Source organism: Ranitomeya variabilis, chromosome 3 (assembly GCF_051348905.1).
Source record: "Ranitomeya variabilis isolate aRanVar5 chromosome 3, aRanVar5.hap1, whole genome shotgun sequence".
In the NCBI taxonomy this organism is placed as follows: domain Eukaryota; kingdom Metazoa; phylum Chordata; class Amphibia; order Anura; family Dendrobatidae; genus Ranitomeya; species Ranitomeya variabilis.
The window spans coordinates 664,391,004-664,416,764 of record NC_135234.1 but is presented as its reverse complement, the minus strand read 5'-3'; the positions used below and the strand labels follow the sequence as shown (position 1 = coordinate 664,416,764).

General features: G+C 43.7%; 1 protein-coding gene across 4 annotated transcripts in view; it reads right to left on the bottom strand.

Moving 5' to 3' along the window:
* Positions 1 to 25,761, bottom strand: part of VDR (vitamin D receptor) — a 194,086-nt gene that overhangs the window by 68,813 nt on the left and 99,512 nt on the right. For 3 of the 4 annotated variants that reach the window (XM_077297888.1, XM_077297886.1, XM_077297889.1), the window contains one exon: positions 23,401 to 23,551. In XM_077297888.1, the coding sequence (XP_077154003.1) occupies positions 23,401 to 23,549 (149 nt within the window). In that variant the 5' untranslated portion in view covers positions 23,550 to 23,551. Of the gene's footprint in view, positions 1 to 23,400; positions 23,552 to 24,547; positions 24,590 to 25,761 lie in introns of those variants that run through there. The other variant, XM_077297890.1, reaches the window with a different exon arrangement.

The window sequence follows — 25,761 nt, the reverse complement described above, 5'->3', positions numbered from 1 at the left end:
CAAATTCAATGTGTCCACCTCTAGCTTATATAGATGGAGACTTAACGAATCATTACTTACTGACCCTGTGACCACAAATACAATTAGGGACGAATTAACCGAATACTTTAAATTTAACACCTCTGGTGATGTGTCCCCTGGAACCATTTGGATGGCACACAAGAAATATATAACGGGCTCAATAATTAAGTTGGCTGCTCAAAGGAAAAAAACGAGAACTGAACTACAAACCAGATTAGAAAATAAATTAGCAAAATTAGAACAAGCCAACCAGATGTCCACCTCTCTCTACCTTTCCAAAAAAATTCAGGAGACTAAAACTCAATTAGATGCCATCCTCACCACTAGAACAGAGAAGGCCTTGACTTAGACGCGAGCCAAATTTTACAAATTCGCTAACAAGCCGAGCAAACTGTTAGCCCGTAAGTTACGTTGTAGGGAAATGATCAACACAATTTTTTCAATAAAAGATGGTTCGGGAAGGATTTCGTCTCACCCAGATAATATATATAGAACATTCCATGAATATTACCAAAACTTATACACCCAGCCCAAACCCTTATCTCCTCACCCGATTCAACAATTTCTACAAAATCTCCACCTACCTAAAATCACAGATGCAACGGCTAAACAACTTCACTCAGAAATATCCATAGAAGAGATCCAATCAGTTATCAAAGCGTTGAAAAAGGGAAAGGCCCCCGGCCCTGATGGACTCACGGCCATTTATTATCAAAAATTTGCTGAAATTCTTTCACCCCACATCAAAAAATTTGGAGATGCCCTCCTTCAGGGCTCAAAAATGCCCCCAGAGTTTCTGGTTTCCCATGTTACAATTCTACCTAAGCCAAAAAAAGATCATTTACTGACCAAGAACTTTAGGCCTATTTCTTTACTAAATGTGGATTTAAAAATATTCACTGCAATTATTACAAGTAGAATAAATCGCATATTGCCCTCTCTTATTCACAGGGACCAGGTGGGGTTCATCCCATCTAGACAGGCCCCGGATAATATCAGACGTAATATAAACCTTATCCACACAGCAAACTCCCGCAGGGAACAACTTTTAATATTAGCCTTAGACATTGAAAAGGCTTTCGACTCACTCTCCTGGAACTATCTCTTCCAAGTCCTATCCAAATTTGGTTTCACTCGGGAGTTTATAGAATGTATTAAATTACTCTATGACTTTCCCACAGCATATCTGAAGCTCCCGACATTGAGCCCTTCTCCCATATCTATTCAGCGTGGTACCAGACAGGGATGCCCACTCTCCCCGGCGTTATTTGCTCTGGCCATGGAGCCCTTGGCAGAAGCCATTAGAACTAATCAGAATATTACTGGATTAACAAACTTAGGGCCCCTTCACACTGTGCAATCAAAGTCTGAACGAGCGTTCGATTTGTGACGTTTATCCGTCCTCGTTCCGAGGTTGCAAAGTGTGACATGGCGTTACGATTTGCGACGCAGCCCAGCATCGTACGATGTGAAAGAAAGAGCAGAACTTTCTTTCGTCGTAAATGTCCCGCTGTGGCGGTCGAAATTGTAGTATGTGACGGCGGTCATACGAGCTCGTAATGCGACTACGTGGGTTGGGCTTCCGCATACCTGTCTCCTGATTGGGCGTGACGTTTTAGCACGCCCATGCTGGTAATACGTCACGCTCGGAGTCGTAGGACTATGGCGGTGTGAAGGGTAGCGTACAATTGCGACGCGTGACGTTCACATCGCAACTACGTCAGAAAAAGCGTTAACATCGTAGAGTGTGACCGCTGGCTACGAGCTCGTACTGCGATGTCGAATATGACGCAAATGCGTCGTAATCGTAGCAGAATCGACCAGTGTGAAGGTACCCTTAGGCGAACAATACAAGGTTAGCTTGTTTGCTGATGACCTCCTTTTGACTATTACCAATCCCCATACAACAATTCCCAATCTCTTATCTCTGCTTAATATATTTGAAGACATTTCGGGGCTAAAAATTAATATAGACAAATCGGAAGCTCTCTTTATTAATACCAGCAAAACTATTCAGGATAATATCACCTCCCAATTTAAATTTACAAAGAGGGATAATTATTTAACCTACTTGGGAATAAATATTACAGCAAACAGAGCTAACCTCTTTAAATGGAACTACGCGCCACTTATCCAGAATCTTCACACTGATTTATCTAGGTGGGCTTCGCTAAACCTATCTTGCCTAGGTAGGATCCACACAATAAAAATGGTGACACTCCCGCGGTTTTTGTACCTTTTTAGATCTCTCCCAATACCGATTTCAGCTAAAACGTTCTCAGGTCTTCACGCCACGATATCCAAATTTATATGGCAGAATAAAAGGGCTAGAATCCCCCAAAAATTAATGTTCCTCCATAGAAGACATGGTGGAGTTTCACTCCCAAATCTATCTCTATATTATAAAGCGGCACAAGTAGCACAATTAACAAGTATATGCGCCCTAAATAACAAACCAAGGTGGGTTCATTTGGAGTCACATCTCATTAAGCCACTCACATTGCCAGGCCTCATGTGGTCCACGGGAAAAATCCCCAAACAACTATTTACAACAGCACCTTATACTGCTCACTCGTTTAATTTGTGGAGACGAGTTAGATTTAAATATTCACTACAATCAGATCCCTCCCCACTAATCTCTATATTAGGTAACCCGATGTTCACTCCTGGTCTGGACCCACGTTCGTTCACTTGGTGGATATTGAGAGGGATTACAACAATAAAACACTTGTGTGACCCTTTTGGTGTCCTGATGGACAGAGCAGAATTCGTGAGGAAGTTTGAACCCCCGATTAGAGAAATAATGCACATTAATCAGATTTTGCACTTTGTAGGTGGCCTAACTCATGGTAAACGGCCTGTTCCTGTTTCTGGTTATGAACAAAAATGCCTTTCAGACCCAATGGGAAGGGGGACAATATCTTTACTCTACTCTATTATGAGCCCACCTCATGATAAGAAGAAGCTGGGTTTCATGAGACGGTGGGAGGAGGAGTTGGGTGTCGAGCTGACGTTGGAGAACTGGAGGAGGTGTTGCGACACACTAACTAAGGGTAGTCATCAGTCATCTCTAGTGGAAACCTCAATCAAGGTCCTTCATAGGACTTATCTAGTGCCAACTAAACTTCATAGCATATTCCCCAGTGTCTCAAATTTATGCTTCCGGGGATGCAACCTACCTGGGGACATGAAACATATATGGTGGTCTTGCCCAGTGGTGTCCAACTTATGGCAAAAGATAAACCTTCTGGTTGACCAACTGGCGGGGAAAAAAACCAACCTGGACGCCTCTGTTTTCCTGCTGGGGGCGAGACACCCGGCTCTTCCTAAAGATCTATTTAAGTTGGTTTCTTTTCTCTTTATGGCTACTAAAATTCACATTGCCTCAAAATGGAGGAACCCCGCGTTGTCGATCCATATGATTAAGGAAAGAATGAATAACATTATGTTCTATGAACGCATTGAGGCCACTAGAAATGATAGGTGGGAACAGTTCTTTAAGATATGGGGTCCTTGGATGGATCTGCATCCTAATTTGCACTTGAGTCAGACTCTTCATCTGTCCCCATAGTAATTTGATTCTATGGGGATAACGTTTGTTATAAATTGAAAAGTAAATGCAATTTCTCCTTTCCTTTATGTCTTTTCCCTTGTGTTGTCTTTGTCTTGTCCACCCTTGTCTCTATAAGGAATATGTGTTCTTATAATAATCAATTACAGACTCCCCTGCGAGGGAGTTCATTCACATTGCAATTTCATTTTATGAATGTTAAAGTTGAAATTTCAATAAAACCTTTTTTGAAACTAAATTAAAGTCATGGGATGCGATTTCGCACCCCAAGAAGAGATGCGAAACCAGCTAAAGATTAAAATAGATAAATCTCCAGGTCCGGATGGCATACACCCACGAGTACTAAGAGAACTAAGTATTGTAATAGACAAACCATTATTTCTTATATTTAGGGACTCTATAGAGACGGGGTCTGTTCCACATAGCAAATGTGGTCCCAATATTCAAAAAGGGCTCTAAAAGCAAACCTGGAAATTATAGGCCAGTAAGTCTAACCTCTATTGTTGGTAAAATATTTGAAGGGTTTCTGAGGGATGTTATTCTGGATTATCTCAAGGAGAATAACTGTTTAACTCCATATCAGCATGGGTTTATGAGGAATCGCTCCTGTCAAACCAATCTAATCAGTTTTTATGAACAGGTACGCTATAGGCTGGACCACGGTGAGTCATTGGACGTGGTATATCTTGATTTTTCCAAAGTATTTGATACCGTGCCACACAAGAGGTTGGTACGCAAAATGAGAATGCTGGGTCTGGGGGAAAATGTGTAAATGGGTTAGTAACTGGCTTAGTGATAGAAAGCAGAGGGTGGTTATAAATGGTATATTCTCTAACTGGGTTGCTGTGACCAGTGGGGTACCGCAGAGGTTGGTGTTGGGACCTATTCTCGTCAACATATTTATTAACGATCTGGTAGAAGGTTTACACAGTAAAATATCGATATTTGCAGATGATACAAAACAATGTAAAGCAGTCAATACAAGAGAAGATAGTATTCTGCTACAGATGGATCTAGGTAAGTTGGAAACTTGGGCCGAAAGGTGGCAGACACGGTTTAACAATGATAAATGTAAGGTTATACACATGGGAAGAAAGAATAAATATCACCATTACACACTGAATGGGAAACCACTGGGTAAATCTGACATGGAGAAGGACTTGGTGATCCTAGTTAATGATAAACTTACCTGGAGCAGCCAGTGCCAGGCAGCGGCTACCAAGGCAAACAGGATCATGGGGTGCATTAAAAGAGGTCTGGATACACATGATGAGAGCATTATACTGCCTCTGTACAAATCCTTGGTTAGACTGCACATGGAGTACTGTGTACAGCTTTGGGCATTGGTGCTCAGGAAGGATATAATGGAACTAGAGCGAGTACAAAGGAGGGCAACATAATTAATAAAGGGGATGGGGAACTACAATAATCAGAGAGATTACCAAAATTAGGATTATATAGTCTAGAAAAAAGACGACTGAGGGGCGATCTAATAACCATGTATAAGTACCGTATTTTCTGGTGTATAAGACGACTGGGCGTATAAGACGACCCCCAACTTTTCCATATAAAATATGGAATTTGGGATATACCCGCCGTATAAGACGGGGGTCATCTTATACGCCCAGTCATCTTATACGGCGTGTGGTTCCCAGGGTCTGGAGGAGACTCTCCTTCAGGCCCTGGGATCCATATTCATGTAAAAAATAAAGAATAAAAATAAAAAATATGGATATACTCACCCCTCCGACGGACTCTGGCTCTCACCGGTGTAAGCGTCTGCCTCCGTTCCTAAGAATGCAGTGAGTGAAGGACCTGCGATGACGTCGCGGTCATGCGACCACTCACGTGATCGCGACGTCATCCATATTTTTTATTTTTATTCTTTATTTTTTACATGAATATGGATCCCAGGGCCTGAAGGAGAGTCTCCTCTCCTTCAGACCCTGGGAACCATCCAGGATCGCTCTGTGCACCCGTACCCGGCATATAAGACGACCCCCCGACTTTTGGGACAATTTTTAGGGGTTAAAAAGTCGTCTTATACGCCGGAAAATACGGTATATAAGGGGACAATACAAATATCTCTCCGAGGATCTGTTTATACCAAGGAAGGTGATGGCCACAAGGGGGCATTCTCTGCGTCTGGAGGAGAGAAGGTTTTTCCACCAACTTAGAAGAGGATTCTTTACTGTTAGGGCAGTGAGGAGGTGGTGATGGTGAACTCAGTTGAGGGGTTCAAGAGAGGACTGGATGTCTTCCTGGAGCATAACAATATTGTATCTTGCAGTTATTAGGTTCTTTAGAAGAACATAGATCTGGGGATGTATTCTGACGGAATATAGGCTGAACTGGATGGACAAATGTATTTTTTGGCCTTGCTAACTATGTTACTAAAGTCATCTGAACCCTCCTGTATCAGCAGAATCGGCCAACTGTCGAACAATGCAGAGGAAGGAAGGACCTGGTTTGTCGGCTTTCGAAAGACTGATCCATTTGTTCTCACTCTTGATATGGCGCTGTCAGAAATCTGGCGAAGGCTCTCTCATAGAGAGTAGAGTAGAGCGAATATGTTTGGAAACGATCGATATTCGTGCTATACTGGTACCCTATTCATGCCGAATTTATGCTTGACGATCGTTTACGAACATATTTGCTCATTTCTACTCCCATTGATTCACCGGTGAACATAATCAGAACCGAATATTGAAAAATCCGCTCAAATCTAATAGAGAACACACGAGCACTCGGCCAAAACAAGCATTCCTGTGTATGGAGAGGTTTATTCGACAGTTAGTTAACATGAATTGTGGCCATAAGAGGAAATGCATGTACTGTAAATTAACATATAATAGGAGAGGAGCATGGCAGGACATCCTTGTTATTCACTTGAGGGTTACAATTTATCTTTTTTTTCCCAGCAACATGTCTCATGAAAAAAAATTCCCATCAAAAGCCGAGGTCAAAATACTCTATTTATTGTACTCCTATATCAGAAAAAAATGTATTTACTATGGTAGACAAAAGCACTATGTTAATGCCGCATCATAAGTGCAATGATACAAAATGTTCCCTTGTTAAAAATAAAATCAGTAATAATATACATCAAAAAACAAAACAGGAAATTGTGCCCACAGACAAACACCAACATTGCAGGCTGGCATGGCGCTATTCCTGAGCCTACCAAATAAAACAGGACTTGAGCCATAAATTCTGATAAAAAGGACTAGCAGCCAATGACAGCACAAGGGCTGGTTTTACAAACTGCTGTGAGGGTGCCACATAAAGGTCTATAAATGCCTCCGCTCTGGAAGTCATGTTGTTCATAATAACCACGAGTGTACTTGGATAGGAGATTCACCGCAGTGAGGAGGAAAAATATTGGTTATTTAAAGCAAATGCTATTCCACTTTCCACTCTGGCATTACTGTACAACCTCCTTTATGTGTGAGTGAGAACCACAAGATTATAAATAAGCAGAGTGTAAATTGTATGTTACCATCCACCCTGACTTATCCCAAGAAGAATCGAAGGAACTGAGAGATTTTAAAGAAAAACCCCTCCAAAATTACTCAATACAAGGACAATGATATACAGAGTACAATATTTGTCCACAGTATGCGGCTCTAACGAGCCCAGCACCCCTCCTCTACAACTATACATGAGGAATACAACATTTACTCCTACCTGGACAAAAACAATAGATCATGGTTGGAGATAAAATACTGGGCATCCTGCCAATCAGCTAATTGAGGGTCAGTGGTGGTCCACTGAGGACAAGTTACCTTCATTATGTACAAAGTGCTGGAATCTGTGGGAATATACAATTTAAACATGTGAGGCAGCAGGGAAAAAATTAAGTTCTATTCTCCCTGCAGCTACTGGCTAACAGTGAAGAGGTCGCACCAGGGCAGTGAGCAGTCAGTGCTCGCTACACAGCCACGCCTCTGCTCCTTGAGGCCTCAATTATTATTTTGATTACTGTTGTGGATTCTGTTTGTGGGCTCCCTCTGGTGGTTACTGCTGGTACTGGGTGACTTTGGTGGGTTGCGGCCTTTGGTTTCCACCTGTCCATCAGAGGCTGGGTGTTTCCTATTTTACCTGGCCTTTCTGTCATTCCCTTGCCGGCTATCAATGTATTCAGATGTGCTCTGTTTGGTTCCTGCCTACCTGCTCCCAGATCTTTCAGGATAAGCTAAGTGCTGATTTTCAGTTGTTGGTTTTTTTGTCCAGCTTGCTTATTATGTCTCTATGCTAGCTGGTAGCTCTAGTGGACTGAGGTTCTCCCCATGTGCCATGAGTTGGCACATGGGTTCTTGTAATCTCAGGATGGTTTTTTGATTAGGGTTTTTTGCTGACCGCTCAGACCCCTTTTGTATCGTTCTGCTTTCTAGTTTACAGCGGGCCTCAATTTGCTGAACCTATATATATCATCTCTATGTGTGTGCCTTCCTCTCATTTCACCGTCAATACATGTGGGGGGCAACTATACCTTTTGGGGTTCATTCCTCTGGAGGCAAGTGAGGTCTTTATTTTCTCTGCAGTACTAGTTAGCTCTTAGGCTGGTGCGTGGCGTCTAGAACCAACGTAGGCACGCTCCCTGGCTATCTCTAGTTGCGTTTGTCAGGCGTAGGGCAGCGGTCAGCCCAGGTTCCATTACCCTAGAACTCGTCCGATATTTTGTATTACTTTGCTTGTCCCTTGCTATCCCTAGCCATTGGGATTCATGACAGATTACAGTTTGATCATAGTGTGGTCCGAATATAATGAGTTTTTCTTGTACATGGAAAAAATAAAAGTTTTTCCATCGTCTCCTTTCTCACAGCCTTTGAAAATCGGACAGCAGTTGGATGTCATCTGAGTGCGATCAGGACAATTTTTTCACGGACTCACAGACTTGCATTGACGATTTTGATCCGACTGACAGGTGTCCGCAATTTTTTGTGACTTTCAGCAGATTGCTTGGTGAATGTCCCCATAGAGGATCACTGGTACGAATGATATGTGAAAACCCCGGATAGCACTTGTACGCGACAAACGGCCATCTGAATGAGGAATGACTGACATCTTGTTCTACTGCAGGTGCGCACAGCATGATGTCAGTCGAATAGCAGGGTGATGCTCACGGTGTACTGACTACTCGCTACCCCAATGACTAGGCGCGAGTAGCTTCATTTTCTCCCCATGCACAAGTAGTCAGATGTTATAAGAGAATATTGGGCTAACACTCTTACAGAACCGTTTCTGTATTTACCAGCCACCTGCCCCAAACTTTTTCAAACGTTTATGCATATCTTCTATTAATGTATAAAACTTTATACATCGGAACATATTTATAACAAATTAAAACTATTAGTATAAGGCAAACAATGATCACTGGCAAAATGGTGGTAAAATGGAAACCTCCCCCTGAGGAAGTTGTATAAGCGAAACATGCATTGGGGTTAGTGGCTGGTATGCCATTTGAGCACAATAAGGGTATTGATTGTTGTTGATTACATCGGACATTTGAATAATGTGACATTCATCGTTCTACTTGCACTTTGAAATGCAGTCAATGATTGTTGTGTATACAGGATTCACAAATTACATGATGTGTCATTTATTATCGTACCCGTACTTTGATATGTATGAATTTATACCTATGTTCATATTGGTAATTAATATTGCTGTATAGCCATAGATATCTGTATTTGTAGTTCTGTATTGGATCTGGTCCCCTCGTACAGCTACGTCGATGGAAAAATAAAAAAGATCTTGGAAAAAGGGGATGAAAAAAACGTATGCGCAAAAATTGAAAATATCCATGTCGGGAAGGGGATAAGAACTAACTAATACTTCTAATCAGGACCATTTTATTCTAGATTTATTTGCTATGGTTTAACAATTGTGTAGTGGAATGAAGTCTTCAGTACGGCATCTCCTCCTCCATGATGTACATACATATATACCCCTAACAAATGTCTTAGTTCAACATTTTATAGGATGCAAAAACATAGCAAATTGATCAGGTGTCTGATGTTAAAAGTTTCAAAGCGTACTTAATTTCAATATCTCTGTAAAAGCCGAATAATGGCGTCTCGTCTGAAACCTCTTGGATCAGGTTATCTGGTTGACTTCAGCAGGTTAATGGGTTTTTGCTCTGTAGGTGTAATGTAAGACAGGAACCACTTTACAGTTTCTAGCAACACGCAAGAAAGTAACATTGGTCTCTTACAGAAAACATAATCGCTATTGACTTCTCCACTGGATGTAAGTATATTTGAAAACTATTTTAGCATAATGGAAAAAAAAAGAAAATCTCAGAAAAGCAGATTATAGCAGTTATATTCCCATTATGCATATGTTACATAGAGATGCACCATGTAAGTTTATCGGTTTCCATATATCGCGTTCCAGAACAGGAAGATATGTGGCAAGAACTATTAGAACCAGAAGACATATAGTACAATGCAAGGAGGTTTCGAAAATCTCATAATGCAAATAAAGTCAGTCCGGATTTGAGGACAAGTACCGCATGTAATCAGCTCTCATCTATCCTTTTACAGAAATGTCTATGTAAGTTTTGTATTGCAATAATAAAATATACTAATAAATATCTAAATGTTATTAAAATGAAGGTAGTGCCTAAATTGGAACTATTTCATCGTCTACTACTAATGCCATGGTGATGTATCATCATCTCCATCCACTTGACTGTAGCTTACTGGGGTTGTCCGGTCTTTTGATAAAAGTTTGCAGTCACTCTATGTGACTGCAGACTTCTGAATCTTTACAGTTTGCTTTCTGCGCACTGTAAGGATTTTCCAGAGTGCAATTCTGCAACTCTTTTGGATTTTTTTTTTACCATGTTCACTAAATGCCAAAACTGACCTGCCTGTATGATTCTCCAGATCATTACGAGTTCATAGACACCAAACATGTCTAGGTTCTTTTTTATTTCAGTGATTAAAAAAAATTCAAGCTTTGTTAAAAAAAAAAAAGTGTCATTTTCCGACACCCGTAGCCTCACCATTTTACAGGAATCTTGGGCCTGGTGAGGGCTTATATTTGTGTGCCGAGCTGATCTTTTTAATTATACTATTTTGGTGTGTATATGATCTTTTGATCGCCTGTTATTGCATTTTAATGCAGTGTTGCGGCGACCAAAAAAAAAGGAATTCTGGGGTCTTGACTTTTCCTTTTTTTTACTATGCCGTTTACGGATTAGATTAATTCTTTCTATAGCTTTATAGTTCGGGAGATTCTGAGAGTGGCGATACCAAATACAGGTCCTTCTCAAAAAATTAGCATATAGTGTTAAATTTCATTATTTACCATAATGTAATGATTACAATTAAACTTTCATATATTATAGATTCATTATCCACCAACTGAAATTTGTCAGGTCTTTTATTGTTTTAATACTGATGATTTTGGCATACAACTCCTGATAACCCAAAAAACCTGTCTCAATAAATTAGCATATTTCACCCGTCCAATCAAATAAAAGTGTTTTTTAATAACAAACAAAAAAACCATGAAATAATAATGTTCAGTTATGCACTCAATACTTGGTCGGGAATCCTTTGGCAGAAATGACTGCTTCAATGCGGCGTGGCATGGAGGCAATCAGCCTGTGACACTGCTGAGATGTTATGGAGGCCCAGGATGCTTCAATAGCGGCCTTAAGCTCATCCAGAGTGTTGGGTCTTGCGTCTCTCAACTTTCTCTTCACAGTATCCCACAGATTCTCTATGGGGTTCAGGTCAGGAGAGTTGGCAGGCCAATTGAGCACAGTAATACCATGGTCAGTAAACCATTTACCAGTGGTTTTGGCACTGTGAGCAGGTGCCAGGTCGTGCTGAAAAATGAAATCTTCATCTCCATAAAGCATTTCAGCCGATGGAAGCATGAAGTGCTCCAAAATCTCCTGATAGCTAGCTGCATTGACCCTGCCCTTGATGAAACACAGTGGACCAACACCAGCAGCTGACATGGCACCCCACACCATCACTGACTGTGGGTACTTGACACTGGACTTCAGGCATTTTGGCATTTCCTTCTCCCCAGTCTTCCTCCAGACTCTGGCACCTTGATTTCCGAATGACATGCAAAATTTGCTTTCATCAGAAAAAAGTACTTGGGACCACTTAGCAACAGTCCAGTGCTGCTTCTCTGTAGCCCAGGTCAGGCGCTTCTGCCGCTGTTTATGGTTCAAAAGTGGCTTTACCTGGGGAATGCGGCACCTGTAGCCCATTTCCTGCACACCAGACTCAGTCCACTGCTTCCTCAGGTTCCCCAAGGTCTGGAATCGGTCCTTCTCCACAATCTTCCTCAGGGTCCGGTCACCTCATCTCGTTGTACAGCGTTTTCTGCCACATTGTTTCCTTCCAACAGACTTACCATTGAGGTGCCTTGATACAGCACTCTGGGAACAGCCTATTTGTTGAGAAATTTCTTTCTGGGTCTTACCCTCTTGCTTGAGGGTGTCAATGATGGCCTTCTTGACATCTGTCAGGTCGCTAGTCTTACCCATGATGGGGGTTTTGAGTAATGAACCAGGCAGGGAGTTTTTAAAAGCCTCAGGTATCTTTTGCATATGTTTAGAGTTAATTAGTTGATTCAGAAGATTAGGGTAATAGGTCGTTTAGAGAACCTTTTCTTGATATGCTAATTTATTGAGACAGGTTTTTTGGGTTATCAGGAGTTGTATGCCAAAATCATCAGTATTAAAACAATAAAAGACCTGACAAATTTCAGTTGGTGGATAATGAATCTATAATATATGAAAGTTTAATTGTAATCATTACATTATGGTAAATAATGAAATTTAACACTATATGCTAATTTTTTGAGAAGGACCTGTATGTGTATGTTTGATTGTTTTTATTGTTTTATTTTGAAGGGGGAAAAAGGGGGTTAATTTTAAACTTTTATATATTTTTTGTTCTTTTAATATTTTTAAAAACTGTTTTTTTACATTTTGCATGCTTCAACAGTCTCAATGGGAGACTAAACGCTGCAGTTGTCTGATCACCTATGCTACACACTGGCAATGATCAGATCGCTCCTATGTAGCAGAAATGCTCACTTGCAGCAGGCGGCGCTCATAGCAATCTGGCAATGACAACCATAGAGGTCTGCTGGAGACCTCTGGTTGTCATGCCAACCCATCGGTGACCCACGATGACGTGACAGGGTCACCAATGGGCAGGATTTCTGGCACGCTTCCAGTAAGCACAAGTTGAATGCCGCTGTCAGAGATTGAGAATGTCATTTAACAGGTTAACAGCCGCAGGTGGATCGCGATTCCACCCATGGCTGTTAGGGGCACAAATATCATGCATGTGTGCGATGTTCTGCCTCTCTGGGCATGTCCAGTGCGTATACTCAGCTTCATTTCACATAACCAGGGAGAGAAAACATTGCACACATGCGTGAAACTCAATAATGAAGTCTCCGCTGTTTTTCATGACAACCAAGAGGTACGTGCCTACAAGATCGGAGGCTGGACTAGTCTAGTGAGAGCGACTTCCAGCCGGACTAGTCCTGGCTAATTTGCACATCACAAGGGGGATTATCAATTTATTTTTGAACATGGAACATTAAGGAGTTTGTTATATTATAATACAGCAATATACTTTCATACAGTCATGGTGGTGGTTTAGAATTGGAGGGGAGATGACAGGTTCAATTATCAGCTATTTTCAAAGCAAGAATCATTTTTCAATAATGAAATGTATTATAAAAATGACTTAAACCTTTCCTAATACTAATAAATCAATTGACAGACAACCATGTCTACTTGACATCGTGCCCTTGGCATTGTACTCTCAGCCCGATCATGTACAGACACAACCATTTGTAGCAATCTAATCTAATGACAGATAGGCGCTCTATAAATAACCATCGTCACGTAAAAACGACCTTTTGGATGAATTTGTGCATCCACCCAGAATTTCCAGGTAAACAGCACTTACTCTTGCACGCTCCACAAAGATTTCCAGGAGGGAGGAGGCATTACCTAATCTAAGCTGGCATTTTCCAGATGATTACTACTTTAATGAGACAAGTTAACCATTACGGGTCTGGGTGCAGGCACAGCTGGCCACATGGAGAAAAAAAAAAAAGAATGGCCCATCCTGCTCCCACCATCCTATAATCAGGGACAAGCTTCTGGTTTGTGGAATTTAGAATGGAAAAAATCTGCACTTCTTGTTTGGCTTAAGGAGCAGGCGGCATATATGACCGAGGTGGGAATACAATATCCCCAAACATTGCAGCATATCACACAGCCATGACCAGCGGGTTGTGGTCCACAGTGACAGCAGTAGTAAAGACGATTCTGTCAGACGAGTGACATCCATGTTGAGTTACTTATTATATGACAATGGGGGCAGTCGAGGCTTCGCGGTGCTGAGATTGTCCCTCTGCATCATTGCACAAATCTTACACTACAACAAGACTTTTAGCAAATTTTGACTGCAACTACTATCAGTTTGTGCCACCATTGTGCACAGCAAACAGTCTGAATCTGCTCCTTTTCACTTCTTGCTTTCAGATCCACTGTTTAAATAAGGCCTTAAAGGGAACCTGTCAGGACCCCCGTGCCCCCTGAACCACCAGCAGTTGTCTGCATATGTAACTTCCCTGAAACAGTCCCTTTATTACATTGCACCCATAAACAGATCTATAGAACAAGTATTTCTAAAGTCCGTTTATGATATGTAAGTGAGGGATTTGACTAGTCGAGGGGGCGTTAGTGTCCCCAGAATAGTCGGCCCACTTAGCATGTTATCACGCCCCTGTGTAATCGTCAGCGCTATACATACCTTACACATGCATGCAGTTTCTTTTCCCCACTGCATTGATTCCTCTGAAGCCAGGTGTACGCGTCCCGGCTATAGTCAGGCGCACTGCGCATGATCGGGAGTGCAAAAGACGGGGGACACTAACACCCCATTGACTAGTCAAAGCCCTCATTTACTTATCATAAACGAACTTTAGAAATACTTTTTCTAAAGATCTGTTTATGTATGAAATGTACTAAAAGCATTGTTAAGCAAGGTGTTTACATATGAAGACACAACTGATGGTGGTTCTGGGGACCTGACAGGTTCTCTTTAAAGGGAATATGTCAGCACTGTTTTTGCTCTGAAATCTGATAGCAGCATGATGTAGGAGCACGGCGCTTGAATGATGTGTCACTTACTGGACTTTGTGTTGCTGTTTCAATACAATCAGTGTTTTATCAGCAGGAGATTATCACTGCAGGACAGGGGTAGTCCAACCCTGCTCCCAGCACTGATTAGCAGCTCTCTGTTAAGGTACCATTACACTAAACGATTTACCAACGATCATGACCAGCGATACGACCTGGCCGTGATCGTTGGTAAGTCGTTGTGTGGTCGCGGGGGAGCTGTCACACAGACAGCTCTCCAGCGACCAACGATGCCGAAGTCCCCAGGTAACCAGGGTAAACATCTGGTTACTAAGTGCAGGGCCGCGCTTAGTAACCCGATGTTTACCCTGGTTACCATTGTAAATGTAAAAAAAAAAAAAACCACTACATACTCACCTTCTGATGTCTATGAAGTCCCCCGCCGGCGGCTTCCCGCACTGACTGTGTCAGTGCCGGCCGTAAAGCACAGCACAGCGGTGACGTCACCGCTGTGCTCTGCTTTTACTTTACGGCCGGCGCTCACAGTCAGTGCGGGAAGCAGACGGCCGGGGACGTGACAGACACCGGAATGTGAGTATGTAGTGTTTTTTTTTTTTACATTTACAATGGTAACCAGGGTAAAACATCGGGTTACTAAGCGCGGCCCTGCGCTTAGTAACCCGATGTTTACCCTGGTTACAAGCGAACACATCGCTGGATCAGCGTCACACACGCCGATCCAGCGATGACAGCGGGGGATCCAGCGACGAAAGAAAGTTTCAAACAATCTGCTACGACGTACGATTCTCAGCGGGGTCCCTGATCACTGCTGCGTGTCAGACACAGCGAGATCGTATGTATATCGCTGGAACGTCACGGATCGTGCCGTCGTAGCGACCAAAGTGCCACTGTGAGACGGTACCCCTACTATACAATGTACACAGAAAGCTGTGGTGTGGATGAGGTTATACACAGCTGAACATCTGAGCTCTGCTACATCTGCAGCAGGGAAAACTGAGTGATACACCACTGGAAACATGGTCTCTGTCCCTACCTCGTGCTGCGGTCACATTAAATAGCAATCACCTGCTGACAGATTCCCTTTTAAGGATTTGTCCTAGCTCACTTTTTCCATGCTTCCCAGTCACCTGACTTCCAGATTTATGTTGGGCAGGTTCTCTGGATTGAGTGACAGTTCAGACCAGCAGGATCATCACTGCACTACTGGCCTGATCCAGGCTGTCTGGTGCTGCTATATAAGGCAGCTTTGCCTCTGCACTACTGGCCTGATCCAGGCCGTCTGGTGCTGCTATATAAGGGCAGTCCCACACGTCCAGATAATTCCGGTACCGGAAAAATCGGTACCGGAATTATCCGTGTCCGTGTGCCCGTGCGTTTCTGTGGCACATCAGTGTGGCACACGTGCGGCACACGTGTGCCGACTGGGTACCACACGCACCGTGCAGGAGACAGCGCTAGAGATAAGCGCTGTCCCCCCCACGTGGTGCTGAAGCCGCCATTCATATCTTCTCTGCAGCAGCGTTTGCTGTAGAGAAGATATGAATAATCCTTTTTTTTTTTTGTTTCTCGTGTTTAACATAAAGATCCATGTCCCCACCCCCCTCCCACCCCCTGTGTGCCCGCCCGCTGTTATTAAAATACTTACCCGGCTCCCTCGCAGTGTCCTGTCCTGGCCGCAGCTTCTCCTGTATGCGGTCACGTGGGGCCGCCCATTACAGAAATAAATATGCGGCTCCACCCCTATGGGAGGTGGAGCCGCATATTCATGACTGTAATCGGCGGCCCCACGTGACCGCTCATACAGTAGAAGGTGCGGCCAGGACAGGAAGCAGCGCCAGCGAGGGAGCCGGGTGAGTATTTTAATAACAGCGGGCGGGCGCACAGGGGGTGGGGACAGGGATCTTTATGTTAAACACGAGAAACAAAAAAAGCATTAAGCTACTTACGGTAGCGGCATTTCTCGGAGGCCCATGACAGCACGACGAGAGAGGGGATCCGCCCATTAGGAACAGGAAACCTACAGATACAAAAGGGCGGCACCTCTCCCCTGCATCAGTTGTATTTCAGAGCCTTGAGAGGACTACCGCGGTTAGTGGCACACAAAAATATACATTATATACAGTTTATATACAATATTATAACCCATATATTGGAACTGGGTATTATACGTGAGATATATACATTATAGGAGGTGCAACCCCCACGTGAATAGGGAGGGAACTAAGGGTGCTGTCATGGGCCTCCGAGAAATGCCGCTACCGTAAGTAGCTTAATGCTTTACTCGGACTCCCATGACAGCACGACGAGAGATTTACAGAGATGTAACACTACCTTAGGGAGGGACTATAGCTTGCAGCACCCTTAACCCGAAAGTGAGATCAGAGGAGGCCCCTAAATCCAACCTATAGTGTTTAAAGAAGGTGGACGGGGATGACCATGTGGCCGCCTTACATATCTGGTCGATTGATACTCCAGATTTTTCCGCCCAGGATGTAGCCATGGCTCTGGTGGAATGCGCCCTCAGATTCTGCGGAGTCGGACCCCCACCTGCAGTATAAGCCAAAGAGATAGCCTCCCTAATCCACTTCGCTAGTGTGTACTTTGATACCCTGAGTCCCTTTCTAGGGTTTTGGAAAGATAAAAATAACGCATTATCTTTCTTCCATGTATCAGTAACAGAGATGTATTCTAACAGGCATCTCCTAACGTCTAGTGTATGGAGTAGCTCTTCTTTAGGGTTGGAGGGATTGGGAAGGAAAGATGGTAAAACTATCTCCTGTGACCTGTGAAACCGTGATGACACTTTTGGTAAATAGGCTGGGTCCGGTCTGAGGACTACCCTATCTGGCAGAAACTCTGTGTAAGGGGAAATTCTGGAGAGAGCTTGTATGTCCCCTACCCTACGGGCAGATGTTATCGCTACCAGAAATGCTGTTTTAAGGGATAGGGCCTTGATTGAAGCTGATTGTAATGGTTCAAACGGCTCTCTAGTCAATGCTGACAGGACTAGATTAAGATCCCACGGCATAGATCTATCCTTATGTATGGGTCTAGCCCTGCTAGAAGCTTTTATGAACCTTGAGATCCAATAATTATTGGCGATGTTACAGGAAAACAAGGCCCCTAGGGCCGAGACTTGTACCTTTAGGGTACTAGTGGATAGATCTAGCTCTAAGCCCCTTTGCAGGAATTCTAAGATCTGTTTTATAGGAATTCCCTCTTCTAAATTAAAGTCAGAAGAGGCTAGGAATTTCCGCCAGGTTCTAGCATAGATTGTTGTTGTAATCTGCTTTCTACTTTTCATAAGGGTTTCAATCAAATTTGGGGAGAACCCTTTGTCCCTCAGTAACGCCCTCTCAAACTCCATGACGTTAAATGGAGATTCTTTACTTGAGGATGGCTGATCGGACCCTGGTGGAGCAAATCTGGGATGTCCGGAAGCACCCAGGGGTCCTCCACTGACATGATCCTGAGCCAGGTGAACCAGGCCCTTCTGGGCCAAAATGGGGCAATCAAAATAACTCTTGCCCGATCCTCTCTTATCTTCCTGATTACCAGAGGTATCAAGGCCAGCGGGGGGAACGCATAAGCCAGCCGAAAGTTCCAACTGATCAGAAAGGCGTCTACCGCTAGAGGATTCTCCCTGGGATTTAGGGAACAGAATTTTACTGTCTTTCGATTGTCCCTGGTGGCAAATAAATCCACCTCTGGATGTCCCCATTTGTGGACAATCTGGTCGAACACAAGACTGTTTAGAGACCACTCCCCTTGTCTCAGGGTGTTGCGGCTTAGAAAGTCCGCTTTTACATTTTCTTTTCCTCTTATGTGCAGTGCGGTTAAAGATAGAAAATGGTCTTCCGCAGTCTGGAATAGACGATCTGTCACCCTCATCAATGATTCGGAATGAGTTCCACCCTGGTGATTTATGTACGCGACCGCCACCTGGTTGTCCGAGAGGATCTTGACGTGGTGACCCTGCAGATATGAGAGTAATTTTTTAACTGACAGTTCAACCGCCATTAATTCTTTTTGGTTGGAGGAGGCTGATGTTAAGGGGTCCCATAGACCCTGAACTATCATGTCGTCCATGTGTGCTCCCCAACCTGAAGGGCTAGCGTCTGTCGTTACAATACGTGTCGCCTGTGTCACCCAGGGAACTCCTGCCGATAAATTGTCAGTGACTAGCCACCATCTAAGAGATGTCAGTGCTTCTGGACCCAAAGTAATCTGACTCTGCAAGGAGCCTTGCAAGATTCTGTCATTAACCAGTACCTCGGATTGTAAGGGTCTGGTGTGAAATTGGGCCCACCGGACAGCAGGAATGCACGAGGTTAGAGATCCTAACAGTGACATAGCATGTCTAAGTGTCATGGATGGATTATCAGTTGCTCTAGACACCTGTTGTTGGATGTGTAATAACTTGTCGGGCGGAAGACAACACTGTTGGGTCTCTGAATTTAACAACAGTCCTAAGAATCTCTGTATTTTCTGGGGCTGTAATCGGGATTTTTCATAATTCACAATCCACCCCAGATGCTCAAGTTTGGTTGTGGTTGTCTGTAGCTGAGAGAGGCAATGGTCTGCTGAATTCCCAACTATAAGGAAATCATCCAAATAGGGGACAATTAAGATGTCAGACTCTCGTAAGTGTGCCATGACTTCGGCCACTATCTTGGTAAACACCCTAGGAGCCGCTGATAAGCCAAAGGGAAGAGCTCTAAACTGGAAATGACGAATTTGTCCCCCCATTGACACAGCTACCCTCAGGAATCTCTGGAAGTCTTCATGTATTGGGACATGATAGTACGCGTCCTTTAGATCTACAACTACCATGAAGCAGTGTTTAAACAACATTTTTATTGCTGAACCAATTGATTCCATCTTGAACGATTCATTGGTCAGAAAATTATTAAGGCCTTTAAGATTTATGATCGTTCTAAATGATCCGTCTGGCTTCTTGATCAGAAAGAGAGGAGAGTAAAATCCTCTCCCTCTTTCTGATACTGGAATTTCAACCAAAACATTCTTGAAGCATAAGTTTGTGACCTCTGCTTCCAAGGCTGCTTGCTCAAGGGGGGAGGAACGTAAAGGGGTTAAATTAAGTTTATCTCGAGGCCAGTGATCAAAGTCAAGTCTTAGACCTTTCGCTATGATGCCTCGGACCCATTTACTGTTTGTAATGTCAAACCAAGCTGATGAGAAAGCTGACAGTCTACCCCCCACGGGGACCGCTAGTCATTGGTCCGGTTTTTTCTGTTCTTTCGAGGAACGGCGAAACATATAGCCCGTACCTCTTCCGCGTCTGTCCTCCCATCTAAAACTCTCTCTAGAGGGTGAGGATCCGCGTTTTTTCCCGCGACCAAATCTCCTTTTAATGAAGGGTCTGCGGTAGGATGCTGAAGATGGATTGGGAAATTTCTTCTTATCATCCCCCGCTTTCTCCAGCAACTCATCCAGAGTTGGTCCAAAGAGATATTCTCCTTTACACGGAATGGCGCAGAGTTTAGTTCTGGATTGAATGTCGCCAGACCAGCACTTCAACCATAAAGCTCTACGAGCCGCGTTGGAGAGTCCTGCCGCTCTAGCCGCCATCCTGACAGAGTCCACAGATGCGTCTGACAGAAAGGCCGCAGCATTCTGCATTGTTGGTAAAGCCTTCAGAATGGAATCTCTGGAAGCGCCGTCCTTGAGCTGGGACTCTAACTGATCCAGCCAGACCATTAAAGACCTGGCTGTACATGTCGCGGCAACAGCTGGTCTTAGAGATCCTGCCGCCGTCTCCCAGGTTCCTTTAAGAAAAGCATCTGCCTTTCTGTCAAGGGGGTCTTTGAGGGTCCCCATATCCTCAAATGGCAATGAGGCCTTCTTCGACGCTTTTGCCACCGCCGCATCCAGCTTAGGGGCTTTATCCCATGTTTCCACAACCGGATCGTCGAAAGGGTACCTGCGTTTCAACGCTGGCGGTAAGGAACCCTTTTTCTCAGGTTTCTTCCATTCTCGGAGAATCAGGTCTTGGATTTTTTCGTTCACCGGGAAAGATCTATGTTTCTTACGATCCAATCCGCTGAACATCATATCCTGCTTTGAGGGCTGCGGTTTGGGCTCTTCTATCCCCATTGTGCCTCTAACAGACTTGACGACTTTGTCAATTCTATCCAGGGGTAGACAGAATCGTCCAGACTCCTCATCTGATGAAGAGGAGGAAGGACTTGAGTGATAGGCACCCTCTTCTCTTTCTTCCTCCGAAGAATTAGAGTCCAGAGGGGTCCTATGTTTGGAACCTCCCGCTTGGGACAGGGACCGTAAGGATTCCCTTACTTCCAAACGGATCATTTCTTTCAGGTTAGCCGCACTCACAGATTCTTCCGCCACCTAGGGGAGGACAATATAGGTGATAAATACTATCTGACCTAATGTCACTTCCACCCAACCACTCCTGTAGACCTCACCGTCTGTTGTATACAGGGGGCACATAATTTTTTGGGGCAAGAATCAGGTAAGGGGACCCCACAGAGGGCACATTCCTTATGCCTTGACTTGTCCGTGCTTTTCTTCCCCTAGAATGATAAAGTATAGGGGGCCTGCGTCACAGAGTGAACTTTCACGTAGATCACTTACCCGTGCGCCAAAGTAAATACCGGAATACGAGGGGGTTCTTTCCTAGCCGAAGCTCTGGATCCTTTTGCGGACGAGCTTCTTCGACTGGACTGGTCGCTTCTGTCTTTGGGCTTCTGACGCACCTCATCCAGCTGCTGCTGCTGCTGCTGCTGCTGCTCACCACCACTCTCCATGATGATTTGCGACCAAAAGCAGGGCTCTGTAGTTGTCACCTGCTTAAATCCCCCTTGGATCCGGTCAGCAGATAGGTCAGACGCTGCCCCATTGGCTCAGGATACCGCAGGGAGGCAGGAACCATGTGGGAGAAAACCGGCATCAGGATGCTATGGGCGCCGCCATCTTGGATCGACTGCGCATGCGCAGACACCCGGCGACCCGGAAGCGGCTGCTAACTCCGCCCCCTCACGTCACTGCACCCGGAAACGCTCCAGCACACGCTGAGAGCGGTGCAGGACGCCGGGAACGGACCGCAGCGCTCCGGGAGTTCACCCAGACAGCCCTGACGCCGGCACCCCACATTCACCGCACCGCTGCACCACCAATGGATATACTTACCGGCGCCGACGCTGATGGAGGCAGGAAATCCTCCGGACTCCGCTCCCTGCTGCGAACGCCACCGCGTGCAGTCCAGCCAGGACCACCGTGGCATCTCCAGGGTTCTCCGCACCGGCCGAGGTAGGAGACCCCCCCGCTACCAGATTCGGTCCGGCCGGCCTGGGCTCCTTTTCTTAATCTGTAGGCACCCGTCCCTTTAGGAACAGGAAACCAACTGATGCAGGGGAGAGGTGCCGCCCTTTTGTATCTGTAGGTTTCCTGTTCCTAATGGGCGGATCCCCTCTCTCGTCGTGCTGTCATGGGAGTCCGAGTAAAAAAAGGATTATTCATATCTTATCTACAGCAAACGCTGCTGCAGAGAAGATATGAATGGCGGCTTCAGCACCACGTGGGGGGGACAGCGCTTATCTCTAGCGCTGTCTCCTGCACGGTGCGTGTGGCACCCAGTCGGCACACATGTGCCGCACGTGTGCCACACGTGTGCCGCACGTGTGCCACACTGATGTGCCACAGAAACGCACGGGCACACGGACACGGATAATTCTGGTACCAGAATTATCTGGACGTGTGAGACTGGCCTTAGGCAGCTTTGCCTCGGCACTGCTGGAAGCGCAGTAGCACTGAAGCTGGCTGGGATCAGGAGCCAGTAGTGCAGTCCAGTGATCCCAGGCGACTTCAGAGTATTGCTTACAAGCGGGCTAAAAAAGAGCTTGTAAGCACTGCACATCTTCCGCCATATGGACTAGATAATATCGGTGGTTAGTCCCTTTTGGCAATAAACAGTAAGCAATAAAAAAGAAAAAAAATTACTAAAAATAGGGATAGTGCGCATATTGGGAGCTGGTGGAAAGCTTTAAAAATACAAACGCATGTGGCTTAACCATTAGCATACGTGTTTAGCTCCCTGAGTATGGATGTCATTTTTTAGCGCATAATGTAAAAGCAGTTTACGACAACTCCTGATCACATTTCTCATAGAGAAAACAAGATCATTATAGGAAAAACCCAAGCTACCCACTTAATGTTTATACTAACTAGCAGAGTTTAGCCGCCAAAGGCAAATAGCGATTTATTATTCCCAAAATATGTGTCCAATATCACGATTGACTCATTACCCATTTAAAGGTGGCTAGGGGTAAAGCCACATATAGGAGCCACAAACTACAATGTCGTGTGGGTTGACAGGAGACTGAAACCTGTGGTTCTACCATCAATTATTGTGGTTATATAACCAAACTATTCTATTATTTAATGCTAAGTCATTTTTCGAATAAAAAAACAGTATGAATGTTCTTTAAAAGTTTAGGTGAAACCTTTAAAGCCACAAATGACTCTTGAACATGTTCTATATCACTAAATACAATATCAAATAACACTTGAATGAAGCGACTGATACTATGTGTATAATCAACATACTAATAACAAGGGAAAAAATGCATTAATTAAAAAAAAAATAATATCCATAATATACCTGAAAAAGCCTTTGCAGCCCTCACATGTCATGGCATTAAAGTGGAAACCAGTAGCTTTGTCCCCACAGACTCCACATATTCGGGGGACATTCTTATCAATCTCCATGTCACACTCAGAGAGGGAAGTACTTGCTTGCATGTAATCCATGACTAAAACAGACAGGAGAAATATGTTATTTATTGGAATGAAAAACTAAAAGCAGCGTTAAAAGACATAACTGACATTTTACGAAATTATCAGGACACATTAATTTGTGATCAAAGAGGTTCAACCACTGATAACCCATGATCTGTATGGACGCAGGCGCTGCAGCACATCTTTACACGAGGTTGGCAATGGTACTGGAGATCAGCCCCATTATGAGAATGTCACATATACATCATATCTGTCTTCTGTCAGGTTCAGAAAATAAGTATAAAGTGATACAAAACATAAAAAAGCGATGCTTTTGGTTCATATGTGTCAACTGTATGGCTTTAGCTATGTTCACACACACTGTTTTTGCCGCATTTTTTTTCTGCAAATAAGAAGCTGCTTTTTTTTTTTTTTACAACAAAAGCTGTAAGATTTCAGAAATCTCATACACACGCTTGTTTTTTTCTTGACTGAATTTGAACAGTGCAGCGTTTCTGTAATCTGTAGCATGTCACTTCTATCAGCGTTTTTCCACCCATAAAAAGCAATGAGAAAGTGCAAAAAAGTACAAAAACGGAGCAAACAGGTTATGTTGCGTATTGGCAGCGTTTTTTGCTGCGCTTTTGATTGAATAAAACTTACTTTATTAAACATGTGGTGTACACAAATCATACGTAATCTGAACCAAAAAAAGGCGACATAAATGCAACAAAACCTGCATTTCAAATACAGCTTTTTACTGCCAAAAGAATAAGTTTTGGATGCAGAAAGTAAAAAAGCGCTGCATGTGTATATAGCCTTAAAGTTGCAAACAACTGGGAATGACTAGTGGGCAGATAGAAAAAAAAGTGATTTTCTGTATTATTATTTATTTATATAGCACCATTGATTCCATGGTGCTGTACATGAGAAGGGGTTACATTTATACAGGTATTTGCTTTATCTGATGAAGCATTACGACTACACACGTTCACTACACCAGGCAGTTACATTGCAGTTTATAAGATTACCTGCTCTGGATAGAAAAATTCCTAAATTTCACAACAGATTATTCACTGGGAGTTCCCTGCAGTGGGTCTGGTTCTCCAGCAGTGACATAATCCAGATTTACTGGAAGAGATGTGAAATAGGGTTGTTATTCCAATACAAATGCAAGCTACCCTATTATTAACCCCTTGGAGATGTGGACAGTTTTTGCCTCTGTCCTTTTGCATTTTTTCTCTTCTCTTTCCCAAAGCCATGACTTTTCTATTTTTCTATTAACATAGCTGAGTGATGGTTTGTTTTTTTGGGGGATGAGTTGTACTTTTGTATGATACCAGTCACTTAACCATAAAATGTACTGAAAAAGGAATTTAAAAAAATCACGGAGGTTAAACGGTGAAGAAAACTCTATTGAGCTATTTTTGGGGGCATTGTTTTGAAGGCATTTATTGAGCAGTAAAAATGACCTGGTAACTAGTGCTGTGGAGTAGAGGGAATCATCGAGTAGCTATCCAATTCGGTGGAGTCTGAGCAGAAGCTGGTAAAAAATGAACCGACTGACTTAAAATATATAATAAATTGGGTGCAGTAGTTCAATGGAGATTGTGCTGTAAATGTTATCACAAGAATTTGGGAAAATTATGAAATGTCCTATAAATGTCTGTTCTGTTCCTGATCTAGGGATCTAGGCTTTTAGTTGAGATGAATCTGTGCTGCACTTTATGAACATGCTCAGTAGTGAGGCAGTGCCGTGGAGTTGTAATTGAGATTAATCTGTGCTACACTTTATGTACATGCTCAGTAGTAAAAGCAAAAGAGGGGAGAAGCCAGCGCTGCTTATGGTTAGAACGCAATACATAAGGTGCACATGCACATACTAATTTCTAACTGCATTTCAAAATGAGACATTTAGCAAACAATTGATCAATTCTTTGAGCTACCCCGCCACGTCACGGCAATCTCATAATGGAGCAGTCCTACTCTACTTTTTTTATATTCGCTGTGCCATAAAGGCCTCCTAAAAAGCAAGACCACATTAAATGCAAGCTGTACCTGAAGCATTTCTGAATCACTCCCATGGTGCCAGAGAGGGCAAGCGCAGATAAGGTTGACCAGGTCTAGACATAGACATTTCAGGTTTAACCCCCACACTGCCCAACCAGCACCACGGATAAAGGGTGAGACAGGCTGAGACACAGGTGCACAATTAAACAGAGCCTAAGGCAGAGCAGGGCTGCTG